Source organism: Canis lupus, chromosome 23, assembly GCF_048164855.1.
Source record: "Canis lupus baileyi chromosome 23, mCanLup2.hap1, whole genome shotgun sequence".
In the NCBI taxonomy this organism is placed as follows: Eukaryota; Metazoa; Chordata; class Mammalia; order Carnivora; family Canidae; genus Canis; species Canis lupus.
The window spans coordinates 11,009,918-11,029,969 of NC_132860.1; the positions used below are offsets into that span (position 1 = coordinate 11,009,918).

The 20,052-nt window shown below is 37.5% G+C and overlaps 1 protein-coding gene across 5 annotated transcripts in view; it reads left to right on the plus strand.

The window, feature by feature from the left end:
• PIK3C2A (phosphatidylinositol-4-phosphate 3-kinase catalytic subunit type 2 alpha) overlaps positions 1-20,052 on the plus strand; it is a 173,745-nt gene that overhangs the window by 71,382 nt on the left and 82,311 nt on the right. For all 5 annotated transcript variants that reach the window (XM_072793894.1, XM_072793893.1, XM_072793897.1 and 2 more), the window contains one exon: positions 12,049-13,174. In XM_072793894.1, the coding sequence (XP_072649995.1) occupies positions 12,104-13,174 (1,071 nt within the window). In that variant the 5' untranslated portion in view covers positions 12,049-12,103. The remainder of the gene's footprint in view (positions 1-12,048; positions 13,175-20,052) is intronic.

Sequence of the window (20,052 nt, forward strand, 5' to 3'; positions counted from 1 at the left end):
ATTATTTAACAAGTAATTGTAAAATAAAGACTTGTGTAGGGATACCTGGGTGGCTCAGCAGTTGAGCATCTGCCTTCGGCCCAGGGCGTGATCCTGGAGTCCCAAGATGAAGTCCCACATCAGGCTCCCTGCATGGAGCCTGCTTCTCCCTCTGCCTGTGTCTGTGTCTCCCTCTCTCTCTCTCTCTCTCTCTCTGCCTCTCATGAATAAATAAAAAAAATATTTTTTAAAAAATAGACTTGTAAACAATCAATAGGTTATGAACCAGAACATTGGATTTCATAAGTCCCAATGTACTTATCCTTGATCAGGAATCTCTCTCTCCCTCCATGAATAACCACCATGCTAACTTTTGAGAATCCTTTCCTTTTCTTCACAGTTTTACCATTATGTAAATATTATTTTTTTCTTTTTTTAAGATTTTATTTATTTATTCATGAGAGACACAGAAAGAGAGGCAGAGACACAGGCAGAGGGAGAAGCAGGCTCCATGCAGGGAGCCTGACGTGGGACTGGATCCTGGGTCTCCAGGATCACACCCTGGGCAGAAGGCAGGCGCTCAACCGCTGAGCCATACAGGCGTCCCTGCTGTTTTTTCCTTAGAGTTCTAGTTTGTTCATTGGCATTACTATATAGAATTCCACTGAATGAACTGTGATGTAAGAAAAAATAAATATTTGGTCTTTGTGCCTGGTTCCTGTCGTGCAACTCCTAAAGCCCTTGGAATTTCCAGAGTTTCTTTTGTATGCTAATGAAATTAATAGTGTTTGGGATCCCTAGATAGCAGGATGTAGCTAGTCGCCAGAAAGACTGAGGCATGTTTAGAGAATTGGAACTTTCAGTTTCATCGTCTGACCTCTGGAGATGAGAGAGGAAGTGGAGCTTGAGCTAATGACCACTTCCAGGTTAGTTCCTATATGGGACTGTTGTGGGCAATGTTATTTGAAGGTTCTTATGATTATCTTTCTTTTTAATTTGTAAAAGTTATTTATCTAGGATTTGAGTCCTTTGGTTATGTGTTAAAGATATCTTTCTGTGGCTTGTTTTTATCTTTGGTGTCTTTTGATAAATAAAAGTTCTTGATTATAGTCAAATTTATTTTTCTCTTATGGTTAGTGCTTTCCATCTTGTTTTAGAAATTTTACCCTTTTCTGATTCTGGGTTTTCTTTTTACAGTTAGACATTTGGTTTGCCTTGAGTTGATTTTTGCTTATGGGGAGAAGTAGGAATCCATTTTGTTTTCCCTCCATTTGTTCTAGCTTCATTTATTGAAAAGGCAGTTCTTTCTCTGTGTTCTGATATGCCACTTGTCTTAAATCAGGTGTCTCTGTACGTGTGTTTCTGTTTTTGACCTCAGCCTGTTACTAGATTTCTCTTCCTGCATAAATATCATATTATCTTAAATAAAATTAGTTTTATAAGTCTCTATTGGGTAGAGCAAATCTTCCTTTGTTCTTTTTTTTTTTTTTTTTTTAAGATTTTATTTATTTACTCATGAGAGACAGAGAGGCAGAGGCAGAGGGAGAAGCAGGCTCCATATAAGAAGCCCCATGTGGGACCTGATCCCAGGACCACGGTGTCACGCTCTGAGCTGAAGGCAAATGCTCAACTGCTAAGCCACCCAGGCATCCCTACCTTGTTCTTTTTCAAGAGGGTTTAGTTATTTTGGCCCTTTTGGTTACTGAATAAACTTTAGAATCACCTTGTCAATTTCTATTTCAAAAGCCATTGAATTTTGCTTGGGATTTCATTGAGCCTATAGATTTCAGGAGAGGTGACATCTGTATAAAATTAAGTTTTCAAGTTTGTAAACATGGAAAAATATCACTTACATTCAGATACTCCTAGTATTTGTCAGTAAAGTTTTATAATTTCCCCCACAACTTGTTGTTACATGTATTGCTAGTTGGGGGGTTTTATGTGTGTTACTGTAAATACTGTGTTTTTGAACATTGCCTTTTTTTTTTTTTTAATTTTTTTTTTTTTTTTAATTTATGATAGTCACACACAGAGAGAGAGAGAGAGGCAGAGACACAGGCAGAGGGAGAAGCAGGCTCCATGCACCGGGAGCCCAACGTGGGATTCGATCCCGGGTCTCCAGGATCGCGCCCAGCGCCAAACCGCTGCACCACCCAGGGATCCCCCGAACATTGCCTTTTTTAACCATTTGTTGTAGGTTTATAGAAATACAATTGATTTTTGTATATTGGCATCATTTCCAGTAATTTGCTAAAATCTAGCATTGCTATTATCTATATATTCTTTTGAGTTTTTATCTGCACACAATACTTTATTTCGTCCTATTTAACCCTAAATTTTCTTTTTCTTTTCTGTGCTGTCTAGGAGTCTATAAAAGTGTTGAATAGAAGTGGTGGTGGGCATCCTGGTTTTTGTTCATGGTTAAACAGGGAAGTTTTCAGGATTTTATTATTAGATAAGATTTTTTTGTTGCTACTCATGGTCAAATAAGGAACTTCTGTTCATAATTGGCTAAGCCTATGTATTGAGATCACCATATGCTTTTTCTATTTTAATTCTTTAATTATTTATGTGGTAATTTGCATTTTTAAAAAATATTTTATTCATGAGAGACGCAGAGAGAGAGGCAGAGACATAGGCAGAGGGAGAAGCAGCCTTTTTTTTTTTTTCTGAGAAGCAGCCTTTTAACTAAGGTCTGTCCTAGTATTCTTGGTACATATTTTTAAAGTATGTAATTTCTAATTGTTCTACAATTGGAAAACAATATTTCATAGATAAGTGTGTTTATAATCGGCCAAATAGGATTACAAAATTGCAAAAAGATTAACTATTTAAGTGTAAAAAAAAAAAAGAATCATAAAGCCAAAATAACCCATGGAATTTCTAGTTAACCTCAGCATAAAGGCTATGATTCAAAGCCTTGAAAGAATATTTAAATACATATTCATTAAAAAAAAACCTTTTTGGTAAACAAGCACCACATAATTCCTTCATTTCTTCAATAAATATTTATTATTGGGTGTATACTAGATGCTGAAAAACAAAATAAAAATAACCATTAGGGGTGCCTAGTTGGCTAAGTCAGAGGAGCATATATCTCTTGATCTCATGGTCCTGAGCTTGAACAACAGACTGGGTGTAGAGATTACTTAAATAAACAAACTTAAAAAAAAAATTAACCACTAAAAATGCCAGTGGAAGCACAGTTGGGTTAAGGATATGCCTTCAGCTCAGGTCAGGACTCCCAGGATTGAGTCCACCATCGGGCTCCCCACTCAGTGAAGAGTCAGCTTCTCCCTCTGACCTTCCCCCTCTTGTGCATTCTCTCTAATAAATAAATAAATAAAATCGTTTAAAAAAAATGAATGAAAAAACAATAAACCTACAGGCACATGGGTGGCTCACTTAAGTGTCTAGCTCTTGATCTCAGCTTAGGTCTTGACCTCAGGGTTGTGAGTTTAAGCCCTGAGTTGAGCTCCATGCTGAGAATGGAGCCTATTAAAGGAAAACAATAAATCTAGAAAAAAATGTTTGCTGTGCATTTAACAGATAATTTTACTAATACATAATGATTCATAAAGAAAAATCCTATGAGAAAATGGACAGAGCCCCAGTAGCTCAGTGGTTTAGCGCCACCTTTAGCCCGGGGCCTGATCCTGGGGACCCGGGATCCAGTCCCGCATCAGGCTCCCCGCATCAGGCTCCCTGCATGGAGCCTGCTTCTCCCTCTGCCTGTGTCTCTGCCTCTCTCTGTGTGTGTCTCTCATGAATAAATAAATAAAATCTTAAAAAAAAAAGAAAGCTGTATGTTACCTATGGGACTTAAATTTTTTCTTCCCCATGAGACTCCTGGGTGGCTCAGTGGTTGAGCGGCTGCCTTTGGCATCGGGTGTGATCCTCGGGTCTGGCATCAAATCCCACTTTGGGCTCCCTCCAAGCCAGCTTTTCCCTCTACCTATGTCTGCCTCTCTCTCTGTATGTCTCTTACGAATAAATAAAATCTTAAAGAATTCTTTTTCTTCCCCTACAAATTAATTAATAGACATTGGAAATGTTTTATTTTATTGACTTGAGGGAAAGGATGATTTTCTGGAAGATACATTTTTCTTTATCATCCAGAAATTAATGCTTGTTCACCATGCTTTTTGTTCCTTTCCTTATTAATTCTAGCTGTAAGTTGTCCAATAGCCACCATTGGCTTTTGAACACTTGAAATATGGCTACTCTAAGTTGAAATGTTTAAGTGTGAAATATATACCATGTTTTGAAGACTTAATATAAAAAAAAGAAGGTAAAGTGTCCCATTCATATATTTATATTGGTTACCTAGGCAGCCCGGGTGGCTCAGCGGTTTAGCGCCACCTTCGGCCCAGGGTGTGATCCTGGAGACCCAGGATCAAGTCCTACGTTGGGCTCTCTGCATGGAGCCTGCTTCTCCCTCTGCCTGTGTCTCTGCCTCTCTCTCTCTCTCTCTCTCTCTCTCACTCTGTGTGTGTGTGTCTTTCATGAATAAGTAAATAAAATCTTTAAAATATATGTGTATATATACATATATATAAATATATATATAGGTTACCTATTGAAGCAACAGTCTTTTGAATATATTGGATTAAAGTATATTGAAGTACATCATTAATGATTTCATCTGTTTCTTTTAATGTAGTTGTAAAAGATTTTAAATTTGGTATGTGACTTACATTCCGTTCCTATTGAATAGTGTTACTTTAACCTATCGTCACTCAACAAACACCTGAACATTCTTTAATTTTTTTCTTTTTGACACAGTTATATAGTGCTTAATATCAAAGTACTTGGTTACTTTTGGCAGATGAATTCTTTCGTTCCATGAATCAGAGATAGGAGAATGTTGTCTACTGGAGTTTTTCCTTTTAGAACAGATGAAGCTACTCTCTCCTATTTTTATTTAAGATTTTTACTTTTTATTTATTTATTTTTTAATCCTTTTTTTTTTTTAAGTTTTTATTTATTTATTCATGAGAGACTCAGAGAGACACAGGCAGAGGGAGAAGCAGGCTCCATGCAGGGAGTCCCACGTGGGACTTGATCCCAGGACTCCAGGATCACACCCTGGGCCAAAGGCAGGTGCCAAACCACTGAGCCACCCAGGCGTCCCAGATTTTTACTTTTTAAAGTACTCTATACACCCAGTGTGAGGCTCAAACTCACAATCCTGAGATAAAGAGTTGCAAGCTCCACTGGTTGAGCCAGCCAGGCATCCCACCTCTCCTGTTTTTAGTTTTATTTTGCCATCTCCCTCCTAGTTTCCAAGATAATTTTTTCTGCTGCCACTTGTTTATTCTAAACGCAACCACACTGACACCTGGCTGGCTCAGTGGTTGAGCATCTGCCTTCGGCTCAGGGTGTGATCCCAGGGTCCTTGGATGGAGTCCCACATTGGGGTCGCTGTGAGGAGCCTGCATCTCCCTCTGCCTATGTCTCTGCCACTCTTTCTGTGTCTCTCATTAATAAATAAATAAAATCTTTTAAAACATAAACTCAAACGTGATTTTTCTGTTTTAGTTGACTTATTAATAAATAAGCTCCTTTTTTTTTTTTTTTTAAAGATTTTATTAATGTATTCCTGAGAGACACAGAGAGAGGCAGGGACAGGCAGAGGGAGAAGCAGGCTTCATGCAGGGAGCCCAATGTGGGACTCGATCCCGGGACAACAGGATCACACCCTGGGCCGAAGGCAGGGGACAAACCATTGAGCCACCCAGGAATCCCCTAAATAAGCTCTCTTAGTGTGTTTTTTTGTGTTGCAGAATTTGAACTTCTCTTTGGTTTAAAAAAAAAAAATGTTTTAGGTTCCCTAATTGTTGAGGTATTCAACAACTATAGTAGAAGTTTGAGAGTAGAAGATAAATAAGAATTCATGCCCTTGGGCAGCCCCTGTCGCTCAGCGGTTTAGTGCCGCCTTCAGTCCAGGGTGTAATCTTGGAGACTCTGGGATCGAGCCCCACATTGAGCTCCCTGCGTGGAGCCTGCTTTTCCCTCTGCCTGTGTCTCTGACTCTCTCTCTCTCTGTATCTCTCATGAATAAATAAATAAAATCTTAAAAAAAAAAAAAAAGAATTCATGCCCTTGATGAAACAAATTTGCTAGTCATGTGGTGATAATAAATCAATAAGTTGGCACATGTTATAACCAAATAGCATTAATTGCTTGGATTTAAGTTCTGATCTTGCCACTTGCTAGCTACTGTGAACTTGGGCAGATTATATAATTGTATGAAGTCTTTTTATTTGTATACTAGAGATAATAGTAGCTACTTCATGTAAGTTATAAGGATTAAATTAATACATTGCTTTAAGTTGTGTTTGGCATTTAGTGTCTATATATCTCTACATAAAGTTTATATAGGTGAATGCCTATACGTGTATGTACAAATAAAGATATATAGGTTCTTGCCATAGTTTTACGAGTATTTTCTATGGTTACTACATTGTTAATTTTTTTCTTTTTAAAAATTTTATTTATTTATTCATGAGAAACAGAGAAAGAGAGGTAGAGACACAGGCAGAGGGAGAAGCAGGCTCCATGCAGGGAGCCCAGCGTGAGACTTGATCCTGGGTCTCCAAGATCATGCCCTGGGCCGAAGGCGGCACTAAACTGCTGAGCCACCCCGGCTCCCCCTGTTAATTTATTTTTAATGGTGGCATAGTATTCAGTTCCATGGGGTGCCATTATTTATTTTTCTGAGTTTCATTTTCATTTTAGAGGAGAAATATTTGCATTGTGGAACTCAAGTCATTATTTCTCTATTTTCTTATTTTTAATTTTAATATCTGAAAGTATTTAGATGGGTGGCAGGACTGGCTTGGTTTTTTTCTTTTTTCCCTGAGATTTAAATTTAAATTATAAATGAATGTCTACCACAGAAGGAGCCAAGAGCTTTTAAATTAATTCTTTTGGGTCTGCAAATGGTATCCCAAAGTTTAACTGAATAGTTTAATTGCCCTCTTTTGAAGAATTTAAAGTAGCTACAGCCTTGTGATCATCACTGGGTAGCTCTATGTTGGGAAATTTTGGCAGATGGTATACAGTCATCATTCAAAAACTAGTTATATTGTCTTTTCCAGCTGAATTAGGAGAACATTAGCACTGAAGTTTTGCATTTTGAATGAGCATGTGTGAAATTGTTTCCTGCTAAATGTTTGTCATCAAATGATGTTTTATTTTAAAAAATTAATGGAGCATGTCAGTCAGTGTAGCAGTCTCAGAAAAATAGTTTAAGCACTGGGTTACTTTTGGACAGTCTTTTAAGTCCTTTATTACCATTTGAGTATGCATAATACACTTTTTGGAAAGCTAAAATATGGTAATTCAACTGTTAACCAAGAGCTCACTTTTTACTATATAGAGTTGAATTTTCTTTAGCATATACTGCTTTGGGTTGCTACTAGGGATAGAGCAAACAAACGAATTGATGATGTGAAAAAATGCCACATTCACTGTTAAAATATTTTTCAAACTATTTTATACCTTTGTCAGTGAATAAGAGATAACATTAATTTGAAATATTTGGCGGGGCACCTGGGTGACTCAGTTGGGTCAGCATCTGCCTTTGGTTTGGGTCATGATGCGAATCCCCAGCATCAGGCTTCTTGCTCAGTGAGGAGTCTACCTCTCCCTTTGACCCTCGCTCCTCATGCTCTTTCTCATTCTCTTTCTCTCTCAAATAAATAAATAAAATCTTTTTTTTTTTAATTCGGAATGTGTTCTCTATTGAATAAACTATCTCAAACTCACTTAAAAAAATCCAGACTTGCCTCTTTTTTTTTTTTTTTTTTAAGATATTTATTTATTCATGAGAGGCAGAGAGAGAGAGAGAGAATCACAGGCAGAAGGAGAAGCAGGCTCCACGTAGGGAGCCCGACATGGGATTCAATCCCGGGTCTCCAGGATCACTCCCTGGGCTGAAGGCAGGCACTAAACCGCTGAGCTACCCAGGCATCCCCAGATTCCCCTCTTTAAAAACAATGTCGTATCATTACCAAATATGGTAGCCAGGAAAATAAATAAATTGGCATTATGCTTACGGGAAGATGAATTGCAGTTCAGTATCTTCTCTTTGCAAAATGTTTTGTTCTAATCCTTCTGATTTTCTGAAAAATAGACTGTGTTGTGGTGTTCATTAACAGGCAGTTAAACTTAATTTCTCCCATCATATATTCCAGTCATGTGCCATGTGAAATCTCTTCTTCAGAACTGTCCAGTAGCTCTTATTCCCTTTTTGAAAACACATGTTCATTAAATTAAGCTCCATATATATTAAGCAGAGTGCTTTTAAATGTTGTAGGGAAGAAAGAAAGTAGGTGTCTGTACCTAAGAAGTTTATTCTAGTCTGTTGGGTAGACATACAGGTTACAGATTTTGTGTTCAGAGGTTTTTAGTTATTATAGGAGAAAGTAACTTTAAACCAGTTTAAGCAAAGAGAGGAGTTTTTTGGCTTACATAAATGAAAAGACTGTCCTTGGACATGGGTTGGATCCAGACACTTAATGTAATACCCAGAATTGATTTCATTTTATCATAGCTCTGCTCTCTTCTGGCTTGGATCCATTCTCAGCATTTCCTTCAGTGGTGGCAAATCGGCCACAGCAATGCCAGGCTTATATCCCGTCAGTTTTATCACCTTAAGTGATAGGCTTCCTTTCCAAATCGTTTCAGAAGTCTTGGGATTAACTTTTAATTGGCCAGACTTGGATCCTTTGGTGTGGTTGAGGGTGGGAGGATAGAGAGTAAGGATGTTCCAGCCCTATTTGAACTAGATGGAACAAAAGGGAGATGACAGGGATCCAAAAAGGAAGTTACAGATTCTACTACCAGAAAAAAGGATATTGATGAGGCAAAAACAGCATAGTCTATGAAAGTTAAAAGTTTTATTTGAGCTAAAAAGGTAGTTTCTAATAGGAGTTGTTTAAGAAAAGCTTCAGACAGGTGGCTATTTTTGAATTGGGCCCTGAAGGACAATTATAATTTTTCTAAGGCGGAGTGAGTAAAGAAAGGACTTTCTAGGTCACTCATTTGAGAAGTTTGGCAGTGAACGGAGAATATTAAAATGGAAGCTACTGGAGTCTGAAGAGGAATGCTACGATTTTTTTTTTTCCACCTCAGTATGGAGAAAATTTGAGCATTTTTATGATAGAGGAGCAGAAGCAAGTTAAGAGAAAATAATGCAGAGGAGGTAGTCACTAAGAAAGAAGTAAGGGAATTCAGTGGGATTAAGGATGTAAGTGGAAGGGGGCAGAATAAGGAAGGAAAAGGGAACTGTTTATTCTCTGAGGACACTTGAAGGAACGTGGTAGTGGTGGCTGTGGAAGTTAAAACAGAAATTTGCTGTTAAATTGGTAAGAGGCTTCAGTTTTGCTTTCTAAAAGTAAGAAGAAAAGATTGATCAGTTATCTACTACTGTGTAACTATTCCTAAATGATTTTGTTGGTTAGCAATTTGGTTTGAACTCAGGCTAAGTGGTTTCTTCTGCTGGTCTTTCTTTGGGTCACTAATGTAGGTGTGGTCATTTGGACTATGGATGAATGAATGGTCTAAGGTGGTGACTTTGCTTGTATTTGGTGGTTGGTGATGACTCTTGGCTGGGCCTTTTTCTTCTTGTGTTCTTTCTTCTTCTATGAGAATTCACATGGCAGTGGCTCTACTCAAAAGAGGAAAAGCTAAAGCAGTCAGGCTCTTAAGAACTTAGAACTCCCCACAGTGTCACTTCTTCCATATTGTATTGGTCAGTGCAAGTCACAAAGCCAGCTCAGATCAAGTGGAGAAATAGACCCCACCTCTTTATGGGAGAAGAAATAAAGTAACTATAAAGAGGAAGTGTGTACTGGAATAGGAGGAATTTGTACCTCTTCTTCCTCATTCAACATTTTGTGAAAATATTCAGTCATGCAGCCAAATTGAAAGGATTTCTTTCTTCTTTCTTTCTTTCTTTCTTTCTTTCTTTCTTTCTTTCTTTCTTTCTTTCTTTCTTTCTTTCTTTCTTCTTTAAAGATTTATTTATTCATAATGGATATATATATATATATATATATAGAGAGAGAGAGAGAGAGAGAGAGAGAGAGAGAGGGGCAGAGACATAGGAGGAGGGAGAAGCAGGCTCCATGCCGGGAGCCTGATGCAGGACTCGATCCCGGGACTCCAGGATCGCGCCCTGGGCCAAAGGCGGGCGCCAAACCGCTGAGCTACCCAGGGATCCCCTGAAAGGATTTATTTCAAAGTGAAAACCACATACCTACCAATTAGATTAGATTGTTTTATTAATATTTTCTTGTACTTTATCATGTTTTATCCATCTATCCCTCTATCAAATAATCAACTTATATTTTTTTTTATGCATTTCAGAGTAAATTGTAGACATCAGTACTTTCCTCTAGGTACTTTGTATATATTTAGTAATAGTCAATATTTGCTTATAGTTTTTTTCTTGAGATGAAATGTTTACATACAATGAAGTATACATATTTTAAGTGTACATTGTGTCTGGTTTTGCAGTCTAGCACAGAAAGGAAAAATTTGGAAAAGCTTTTCATTGAAATGCCTCAGGAGTTCAGCTGTAGTTGTATAAAAGATTTGCAAAGGATGTCTTCCTTGAATATCTCTTCATGTCCTCATCACTAATAATTTTTTTCATTTAGTATTACCTCAACACTTAGGATTTTCATTTGTATTACATTAATTTGAATTCACGTTGGGGTTTCCCTACCTCCTGTCATTAAATTTTTTATTTCACATATACTATAGAAGCTCTCTTGATTTCTAGGTGTTCAAAATAGGTGAATCTCAAATCAGTTTAGGTTAATAATAGATGTCATTTATTTAATGCTTATGCTCAAGGCCAATGTAAGCACTTTTTAGTTGCATTGTTCCACCTAATCCTTGTAATTTAGGAGATAGAGACTTTTTCATTTTAAAAGTTAGGAAACTAAGGCACGTGGAAAAGTTTTCACTTGCCCAAGCTCTTACAGCTTCATAAATCAAGCTGATGTGACTCCAGAACCCAAAATTAATCCCTGTGTCCTATTGATTAGAAGCAAGAAATGTGCCTTGTTACACAGTAGCTAACTAGTCCTTTAATTGGTCATCTCGCTTCATAGGGTAATTTTGATCTGAATTGTGTTTATCTTAAATAAGATTATAAATTTTTATCAACTGATCAATGAGAAAGTTTAATAAACTATTTCTTCTAGTTTACAAATATTTTAGCAATTTAAAAAGGAGAAATTTTAGTATTAGTTCTATTTTCTTAAACTCTGTGCCTAATATGAGCTTCGAACTCATAACCCCAAGATCAAGAGTCAGCTCCACCAACTGAGCCAGTCAGGTACCCCTGACTGGGGGTAGTTAACTAATGATTTAAGTACAAATAATCCAATAGAAGCATGATCAAAACTATATGACAAATTAAGCTGTAGTTTAACTTTTAAGTGGAGTATTGCAGCTTCTTATAGCTTTAACATTCTTATTATTCTAATCTGTTACATTGTACATAAATAGTTGTAGACTATAATAAACCCTTAATCAGTTTTTCATATGATGTTTTGTTAATAGTTTCTTGGTTTTATTAATTAGATATTGAATACTTTTATTGCTAAATTGGCTTAGGAGTAATTTAACAAATAGCAAAAGACTGAAACCATTTTGACTTGCATTTACATAATGGTAAACCCTGTTCAAACTTTTGAAAATATGTGACTAGCCCTTAAGTTGTTCTGTGCCAGGAATCCTGCCAAAAGTGCCATTGGTTAACAGCAGTCATTGTTATATCTACGATGAAAGGTTCTTGAGTTCATTTACAGTGCTAGCTTTCCTCTTAGGGAGTGAAGTAAAGTCATGTATGTCTAAACATATCTCTTAACCCAGCAGTGTGTAAGATTTTTAAAAATAAGCTTCACCCAGATTTCCCCCAACTGTTTATTTGGTTGTTTATTTGTAAGTGGCTTTAAATCCTAAATCATATTAGGTGTGTTACAAACAAAATAAATGTATTTGAGTTTTAAAAATCTAATTGAGTGTTATGTTTATTTTTATGTGTAGGTCTTGCTATTTTGGAAGCTACAAGATTAGGGAAGGTTTGGTCTTGTAAGTGGACATGGCTCAGATATCCAGCAATAATGGATTTAAGCAATGTTCATCACATCTGGAACCAACAAGAACAAAAGAAGTAGACAAAGAAGAAGCATTACAGATGGAAGCAGAGGCTTTAGCAAAACTACAAAAGGATAGACGAGTGACTGATAATCAGAGAGGCTTTGAGTTGTCAAGCAACACCAGACAAAAAGCACAGGTTTATAACAAACAGGATTATGATCTCATGGTGTTTCCTGAATCTGATACCCAAAAAAGAACAGTAGATATTGATGTAGAAAAGCTCACCCAAGCTGAACTTGAGAAACTATTGCTGGATGACAGTTTCGAGACTAAGAAAACACCTGTCTTGCCAGTTACTCCTGTTCTGAGCCCTTCATTTTCAGCACAGGTCTATCTTAGACCTACTATTCAGAGAGGACAGTGGCCACCTGGATTACCTGGGCCTTCCACTTATACTTTACCTTCTATTTATCAGTCAACTTACAGCAGTAAACAGACTGCATTCCAAAATGGCTTCAATCCAAGAATGCCTGCTTTTCCATCCACAGAACCTATATATTTAAGTTTTCCAGGACAGTCTCCATATTTTTCATATCCTTTGACACCTGCCACACCCTTTCTTCCACAAGGAAGCTTACCTATCTATCGTCCAGTAGTCAGTCCTGACATGGCAAAGCTGTTTGACAAAATAGCTAGTACATCAGAATTTTTAAAAAATGGAAAAGCGAGGACTGATTTGGAGATCACAAATTCAAAAGCAACAGTCAGCAATGTACAGGTATCTCCAAAGTCTGAAGATATAAGTAAATTTGACTGGTTAGACTTGGATCCCCTAAGTAAACCTAAAGTGGACAATGTGGAGGTATTAAACCACGAAGAAGAGAAAAATATTCCAGGTTTACTAGCAGAAGATCCTTGGGATGCCGTTCTTCTTGAAGAACGATCACCAGCAAGTTGTCATCTTGAAAGAAAGGTGAATGGAAAATCTCCTTCTGGGGCAACGGTAACAAGAAGCCAGTCTTTAAATATTCGAACAACGCAGTTTACAAAAGCCCAGGGCCAAATATCTCAGGTATAGTCTTTTCTTACCAACTTCTTAATCCTATAATGAAGAATATATGTTTGAGTACATAATTTATTAGGTAAAACAACTAGTTTTCATTTTGAATCTTGTTTTCTTTATTCTTAAATGTGCTGTGAATCTTAGATTGTGTGGTAGGGCATTAAATGTTTAGGTTAAATGAACAATTAGCTGCTGTTAATATTTTTTTTTCTAGGATTATAAATTTGAAAAACTTCTAAGCAAGGATATGCCTGGAGCTGATAGGCATTTAAATAATTTTTTTAAGATAATTTTTATGTGTTTCTCCATGTCTTCTTATTGTATATGGTCCTACTTTCTCTTCATTAGCTCTTTAATTTTTCAGAGTAAACAAGGAATTTTATTTTTTAATTAACCCCATTATGGAAATTTTCCCATATATTGTTTTCTTGTTTTTAACCATGAATGAATGGAAGAAAGGGAAACCCCATAAAAAGCCATTAAAGGACACTCTTTTTAAGACTGGCTGGGAGAGGATGTCTTTCCTTAGAAGAGAGGCAATAGGATTTAGACTTTTCCTTTCCAACTACAGTATATCAATGCAGATTTCCATTTTGCTCTTGTAATAACTGGATCTTGGAAATGTTTAAGCCTCATTCTCCCCTAAATGTGAATTATAGCATTCAGCACTTAGCCACTCTTTAGGCACTGGGAATCAACTAGCCTTTAGGGAATAGAAGCGAATTTTGCCTGATTTTGGATGGGTGTGTCTTGAATTGTGACTTTGAAAAGCCATTTTGGAGAAGAAAGCTGGTAGTAAGAAGGTTTAGAAAAAAAGATGAGGCTTTTTTTGCATGACATCAGAAAAGTGGAAAATCTTAATAGTGTCTTATGTGCATTTTGACTATAGCTTACACTAAGAATGTGTTATTTTAAACTTTTCAATATTTAAAAATTTAGTCACATAATCTCTTAATACATTCAATTTAAAAGTCACAAGTTAAGTATACATTTTAAATTGGAATCCTAAATGTCAAATTATTTTCTCTTAATATCTCTGTCAAAAAAAAAATCTGTCATCTTGTTGTGGTTTTTGTTTTTTTACAAAATAACAATCATTTCCTAAAGTATTTAAAAGGAGAAGGGGAAACTTTAAGCCATGAGTCCTCAAAATACCCCCAAAAAACAAAAAATAAAACCAGGGGTGAGGGAATATACCTAGAAGAGGAATTGCTGGTAATTCTATGGTTAGCTTTTTGAGGCACTACCAAACTGCTTTCCATAGTGGTTGCACCATTTTACATCCCACCAGCAATGTATAAGAGTCCCAGCTTTTCTACATCCTTGCCAGCACTTGTTACTTACTTTCCATTTTTTATAGCCATCCTGATGGGTATGAAGCAGTATTATTGTGGTTTTGATTTACATTTCCTGATGACTAATGATGTTGAGTATCTTTTCATGTGCTTAATTGGCCATTTGTGTGTCTTTTTTGGAGAAATGTCTATTTAAGTCATTTGCTCGTTCTAAAAATTGGATTGTACATAGCAGTTTTTTTCATAATAGACCCAAAGTATAGTGGAATATTACCTACAAAAAACAGTGAAGTCCTGATATATGTTATAACATGGATAAACCTTAAAGACATAAATGAAAGAAGCCAGATACAAAAGACCATGTGTTGTATGAGTCATTTTATCTCATATGTCCAGAAAAGGCAAATCCATAGACAAAGAAAGCAGATCAGTATTTTCCAAGGGTGGGAGAAGGTAGGAATAGGGATGATTGCTTAACGGGTACAGGTTTTTTTGGGGGGGCGGGTGTAATGAAAATGTTCTAGAATTAGACCATTTCAGTGTTCTTACCATAGTGGTGATGACCACACAACATTGCGAATATACTGAAATCCAGTGAATTATAAAATTTTTAAATGGTTAAAACAGGGATGCCTGGGCGGCTCAGCGGTTGAGCACCTGTTCTGCCCAGGGTGTGATCCTGGAGTCCCCAGATCCACTCCCACATTGGGCTCCCCACAGGGAGCCTGCTTCTCCCTCTGTCTCTGCCTCTCACTCTCTGTCGCTCATGAATAAATAAAATCTTAAAAAAAAAAAAACAGCAAGTTTTATGTTCTGTGAATTGTACCTCAATTTAAAAAAAATTAAAGGTGGGAACCCTGGGTGGTGCAGCGGTTTAGCACCTGCCTTTGGCCTGGGGCGCGATCCTGGAGACCCGGGATCGAATCCCATGTCGGGCTCCCAGTGCATGGAGCCTGCTTCTCCCTCTGCCTGTGTCTCTGCCTCTCTCTCTCTCTCTGTGTGACTATCATAAATAAATAAAAATAAAAATTAAAAAAAATAAAAATAAAAAAAATTAAAGGCACTAGTCCGCCTAACCCTCCTATCCAGTGCAGGTCAGGTCACTGCTGGATTCCTATTTGGGTCACTGTTCCAGTGGAGCAATCCGTCCCCAACTGTGGGTCTCCTCTTCATGGGTGAAGCGTGACAGCATAAAGGCATGGTGCCTGACACCATGTAGTCTGGTTTAGGAATATCAGCTATTTTCAGGAGTTGTTTGGGAAGAGTAGCTGCCTGAAATTTGGAGATTTCAATAATTTTGGAAAGTTGCAGTCTCTGCAATCAGAGAAAAGGAAGTCCTGGTCCTGTAGGGAGCTAAGTGTAGGCTCAGTCCTCCCATTGCCCTGGTTGTTCATGCAACTCAGAATGAGCATCCGGGTCACTTTCAAATAATCCTGTTCCTTGCATCACCTCTTTGTATGTATGTATTCACATCTCTACAATATATGCATTGTGACTGCAATACATAGATTATCTTGAATTTAATAAAATATTTATAAATGGTTATTTCATTATCTGTGTCTCAAATTCTAACTTTCTCAGGATTGGAAAGTCATTTATCTATTCAGGGAGACATTCCAGGTAAGCTGAGTTTACCATTCTAGGTGAATTGTGGTTATCATCTTAAATTAAGGTTTCTGGATCACAGGAATTCTTTACTGTCCAGTGATCCAAGATCAGAACTCAGAATCCAAGAGCTACATTCTTTATGTGTAGATGTTCACGCTACACTTTTTAAATTTTTATTTATTATTTATAATATAAGGATTTTATTTTTTTTAAAGATTTATTTATTTATTTATTCATGAGAGATACACAGAGAGATAGAGAGAGAGAGAGAGGGAGAGAGAATGAGGCAGAGACCTAGGCAGAGGGAGAAGCACGCTCTACACAGGGAGACTAGCCTGATGGTAGGACTTGATCCTGGGACTCCGGGATCACGCTCTGAGCCAAAGGCAGACACTAAACCACTGAGCCACCCAGGTGTCCCTACACTTTTTTTTGTTTCTTTGTTAATAGCTGCAGAGACAGTAGAGAGTTCCTAAGAATCCAATGGGGACAGAGAGCAATTTTTAAAAACCTGTTTTACAATTGAAGAAATGTAAAGACATTGAGGAATTACTAATTTTTTCATGAAATAATGTTATTGTAGTCAAATGAGCTCTTATATTTTAGAGCTGTATATTGAATAATTTGCAAATGAAATGTAATAAATTCCTTTATAGTTTTAATAGAATAAGAAATTAGGAATAGGGTGCTTATAGATGCAACAGGATTGGCTATATGTAGATAATTATTGAAGCTGGTGATGGATATGTGAGTGTTTATTCTCTCTTTTGTATGTCTGAAAATTTCCATAATACATTAGAGATTAAGAAGAAGGCCATAGGACTATTTGTAAGAAGAAAGAAAAGCTGCTTTTCTGACCCATGTAACTCTAAAATCACATCCCCACCCTTTATTGATAGAACATGCTATTTTGGAAGTAATAAGTTCCCTGTTACAGGAGATAGTCAAACATGAGTCAGTTAGCTTCCTAAATTTGTATGTCACAATGCCTTCCAGAGGGGTTTAGGCTTACTTATTCCTGATTTTGTGTTAGTGGGTGAGAGGAGGAGGTGAGATTTTGGAATTTGAGGGGGAAGATCATGATTTTTTCAAAAAGTTCCTTCCCTAAGTGATTCTGTTGCAGCTAACCTATTCCTTTGGACTGGCATTTGGAGCCTGTTGATTAGGTAACTTTAGTTTCTTCATGCCTCAGGAGCCTATGAAATTGGGAAGATGACAAATAGCAAAACATAAAAAACAAAGTACCCTGGAAATGGTTTCTTTGCAACTTAAATTGTTAATGCTTTTGCTACAAAATCTTGCTTCCTTTCCCTTTTTCCCTCTTCAGTCTAGACTGTTCTCTTATAATTCAACTCCTGTTTTCTTTACCCTTTCCTTTGGTGGGGACAAGGCTATGATACCCATGTACCTTTCATTGTCTCCCTGGATACATCTTTTCCTCCTTATTTTTAATATTTGTCATAGTACCATCTTGATATTTTCCACATTTGGGGTGCTTTCAGAAAATATCTTGCAGGAATAATGAGGATAGGTAGTTTCCTAAAGATAGAAGTTTTCCTCGTAAGATCTGGGAAATCTGATCACATGCAAGTTGCAGTGAAGTGCTAGTTGCTCAGACTCTAGGAATTGACTAGGCTTCTAGGCATCAGTTTTAGATGTTAGATTTTGCTTTTTAAGTATGGCGGGGGTGGGGGCACCTGGGCGGCTCAGTCAGTTGAGCTTCTTACCCTTGATCTAAGCTTAGGTCTTGATCTCAGGGCTGTTTGAGTTTGAGCCCTGCATTGAGTTCCATACTGGGTTTGGAGCTAAAAGAAAAAGGGGCAGCCCGGGTAGCTCAGCAATTTAGCGCCACCTTCAGCCCAGGGCGTGATCCTGGAGACCTGGGATTGAGTCCCACGTCAGGCTCCCTGCATGGAGCCTGCTTCTCCCTCTGCCTGTGTCTCTGCCTCTCTCTCTCTCTCTCTCTCTCTCTCTCTCTCTCTCATGAATAAATAAATAAAATCTTTAAAAAAAAAGTTTAAATATGGGGGGGACAAGGATTAAAGAGTAAGCAAATTGTTTATGAGAAACATGAGTATGCAAAGCTAGGTAAGCAAGAATAACATGACTGCGTCAGCTGATTGGACAGATTGGAGCTTGATTACATCAACAGCTGTACTAAATGGCACAATTTCTGAATTTAGGTGGCTTAGGCTACCTGCCCAGTCTTAAAAGAGTCCAACTGCAGCCTGGCTGAGGAATGCAGTGGTTAATCATTCCATTATACTCTGCTCTATTAAAATCCCATCTAATAATTTTGTCTGAGCACCACATTCTTTTTTAAAGGTTTTATTTATTCTTTTGAGGCAGAGATACAGAGAGAGCGAGCCCGGGAACATGAGCAGGGGGAGAGGCAGAGGGATAGGGAGAAGCAGACTCTTCGCTGAGCTGGGAGCGAACATGGGGGCTCGATCCCAGGACCCGGAGATCATGACCTTAGCTGAGGGCAGACACTTAACTATCTGAGCCACCCAGGTGCGTCTGAGCACCACATTCTAAGAGGGGTCACTGGCAAACTAGTGTGTGTCTTGATGAGATGACTACATAGTTTTCAGGATCTAGAAGCTATGTCATTTAAGAAACTGTTGAAAAGATTAGAAATGTTTTGCCTGAAGAGAATTTTTTTTTAAGAGACTATTATTGGAAATAAGTCCCTCCCTGGATCTGAGTTTCTTTATGAAACAAAGATGGTTATGTTGTGGGATCATTGAGTTTAACAGTCAAGAAAGAATTCCTGATGTTTTACAGTGCAACTTTAATTTATTAACTTTATTTAATTAGCACGGGGACAGGACCCACAGGCAAAAAGAGCTTAACTTCTTGTTAATGAAACTGCTGGTTATATGCTTAATGTTCAAGGGGGAGGAGATGTGCAGGGGTATTAGATCATGAATGCCTTTAAATTTCTCATAAAACTACTTTGCAAGATTTCTCTGGTGCTTATCATTCAGTTTTATATTAATTATAGGTGAGATTTATAGGCAGTCATGAGACTTTTAAGAATGTAGCAATTAGCACATATTTGATCCTTATTGAATTTATGCAGACTCCTAGCCTTCTGGGCTAAAGGTGAACATTTTTTGCTTTTATTCATCGTCATTTTCTCTTTACCAATTTTTGGTCTTTAAATCTTCAAGATTGTTGAAGGGCAAAGGGCATATCTTCTGTAACTTCTTCACACTGACAGGGGGCATAGAGATATCCTTACCTGTGGACTGAAACTGGTAACTATGTGTTGGTACAAGTAACTGTTATGGAAGGCCATTGCTGAACATTGAGGTGAATTTGTTTCCAGTAGTAAGGACCATCTGTCTACTTGGTGAAGGAGTCAGGAACTGCTTGTGTGTGTCTTGAAGATAGGAGAGAACAAAGCAAGAGACAACACATTAGGATTATTAGAATAAAAATAAGAGCAATGAGAAGACCCTTTAGGGACACCTGGGTGGCTCAATTGGTTAAGTGTCTGACTCTTGATTTCAGCTCAGGTCATGTTTTTGGGGGTCCTGAGAGCGAACTCCACATTGAACTCTGCAATCAACACAGAGACTACTTGTCCCTCACCCTCCTACCTGCTATCACTCTCTCTCAAATAAGGAAAATCTTAAAAAAAAAAAAAAAAAAAAAGGAGACGATGACACTTTAGCACAGACCACAGTCCACCTCCTGACCAGGAATGTAACCAATCATTAAGTGAAGTATAGAGTCTTTAAGAGCACAATTTGATTATTCATATCAGTAAGTAATCCTGTTATATTTTTGTTATGATTTGGGGTGTAGACACAGCATTTTGCCTTAACAATGGTACATGTTCCTTCTTGTGCTGCTAAGACAACTGAAGCTGTTCTGTTTTGTAGGGCTGCTTTAACATTCATGTCATTTCAGTGTTTAATGATGTAATATTTTGAGAGTCACTTAAGGCGTTAATTGTGTATTTATCAAGGGCCT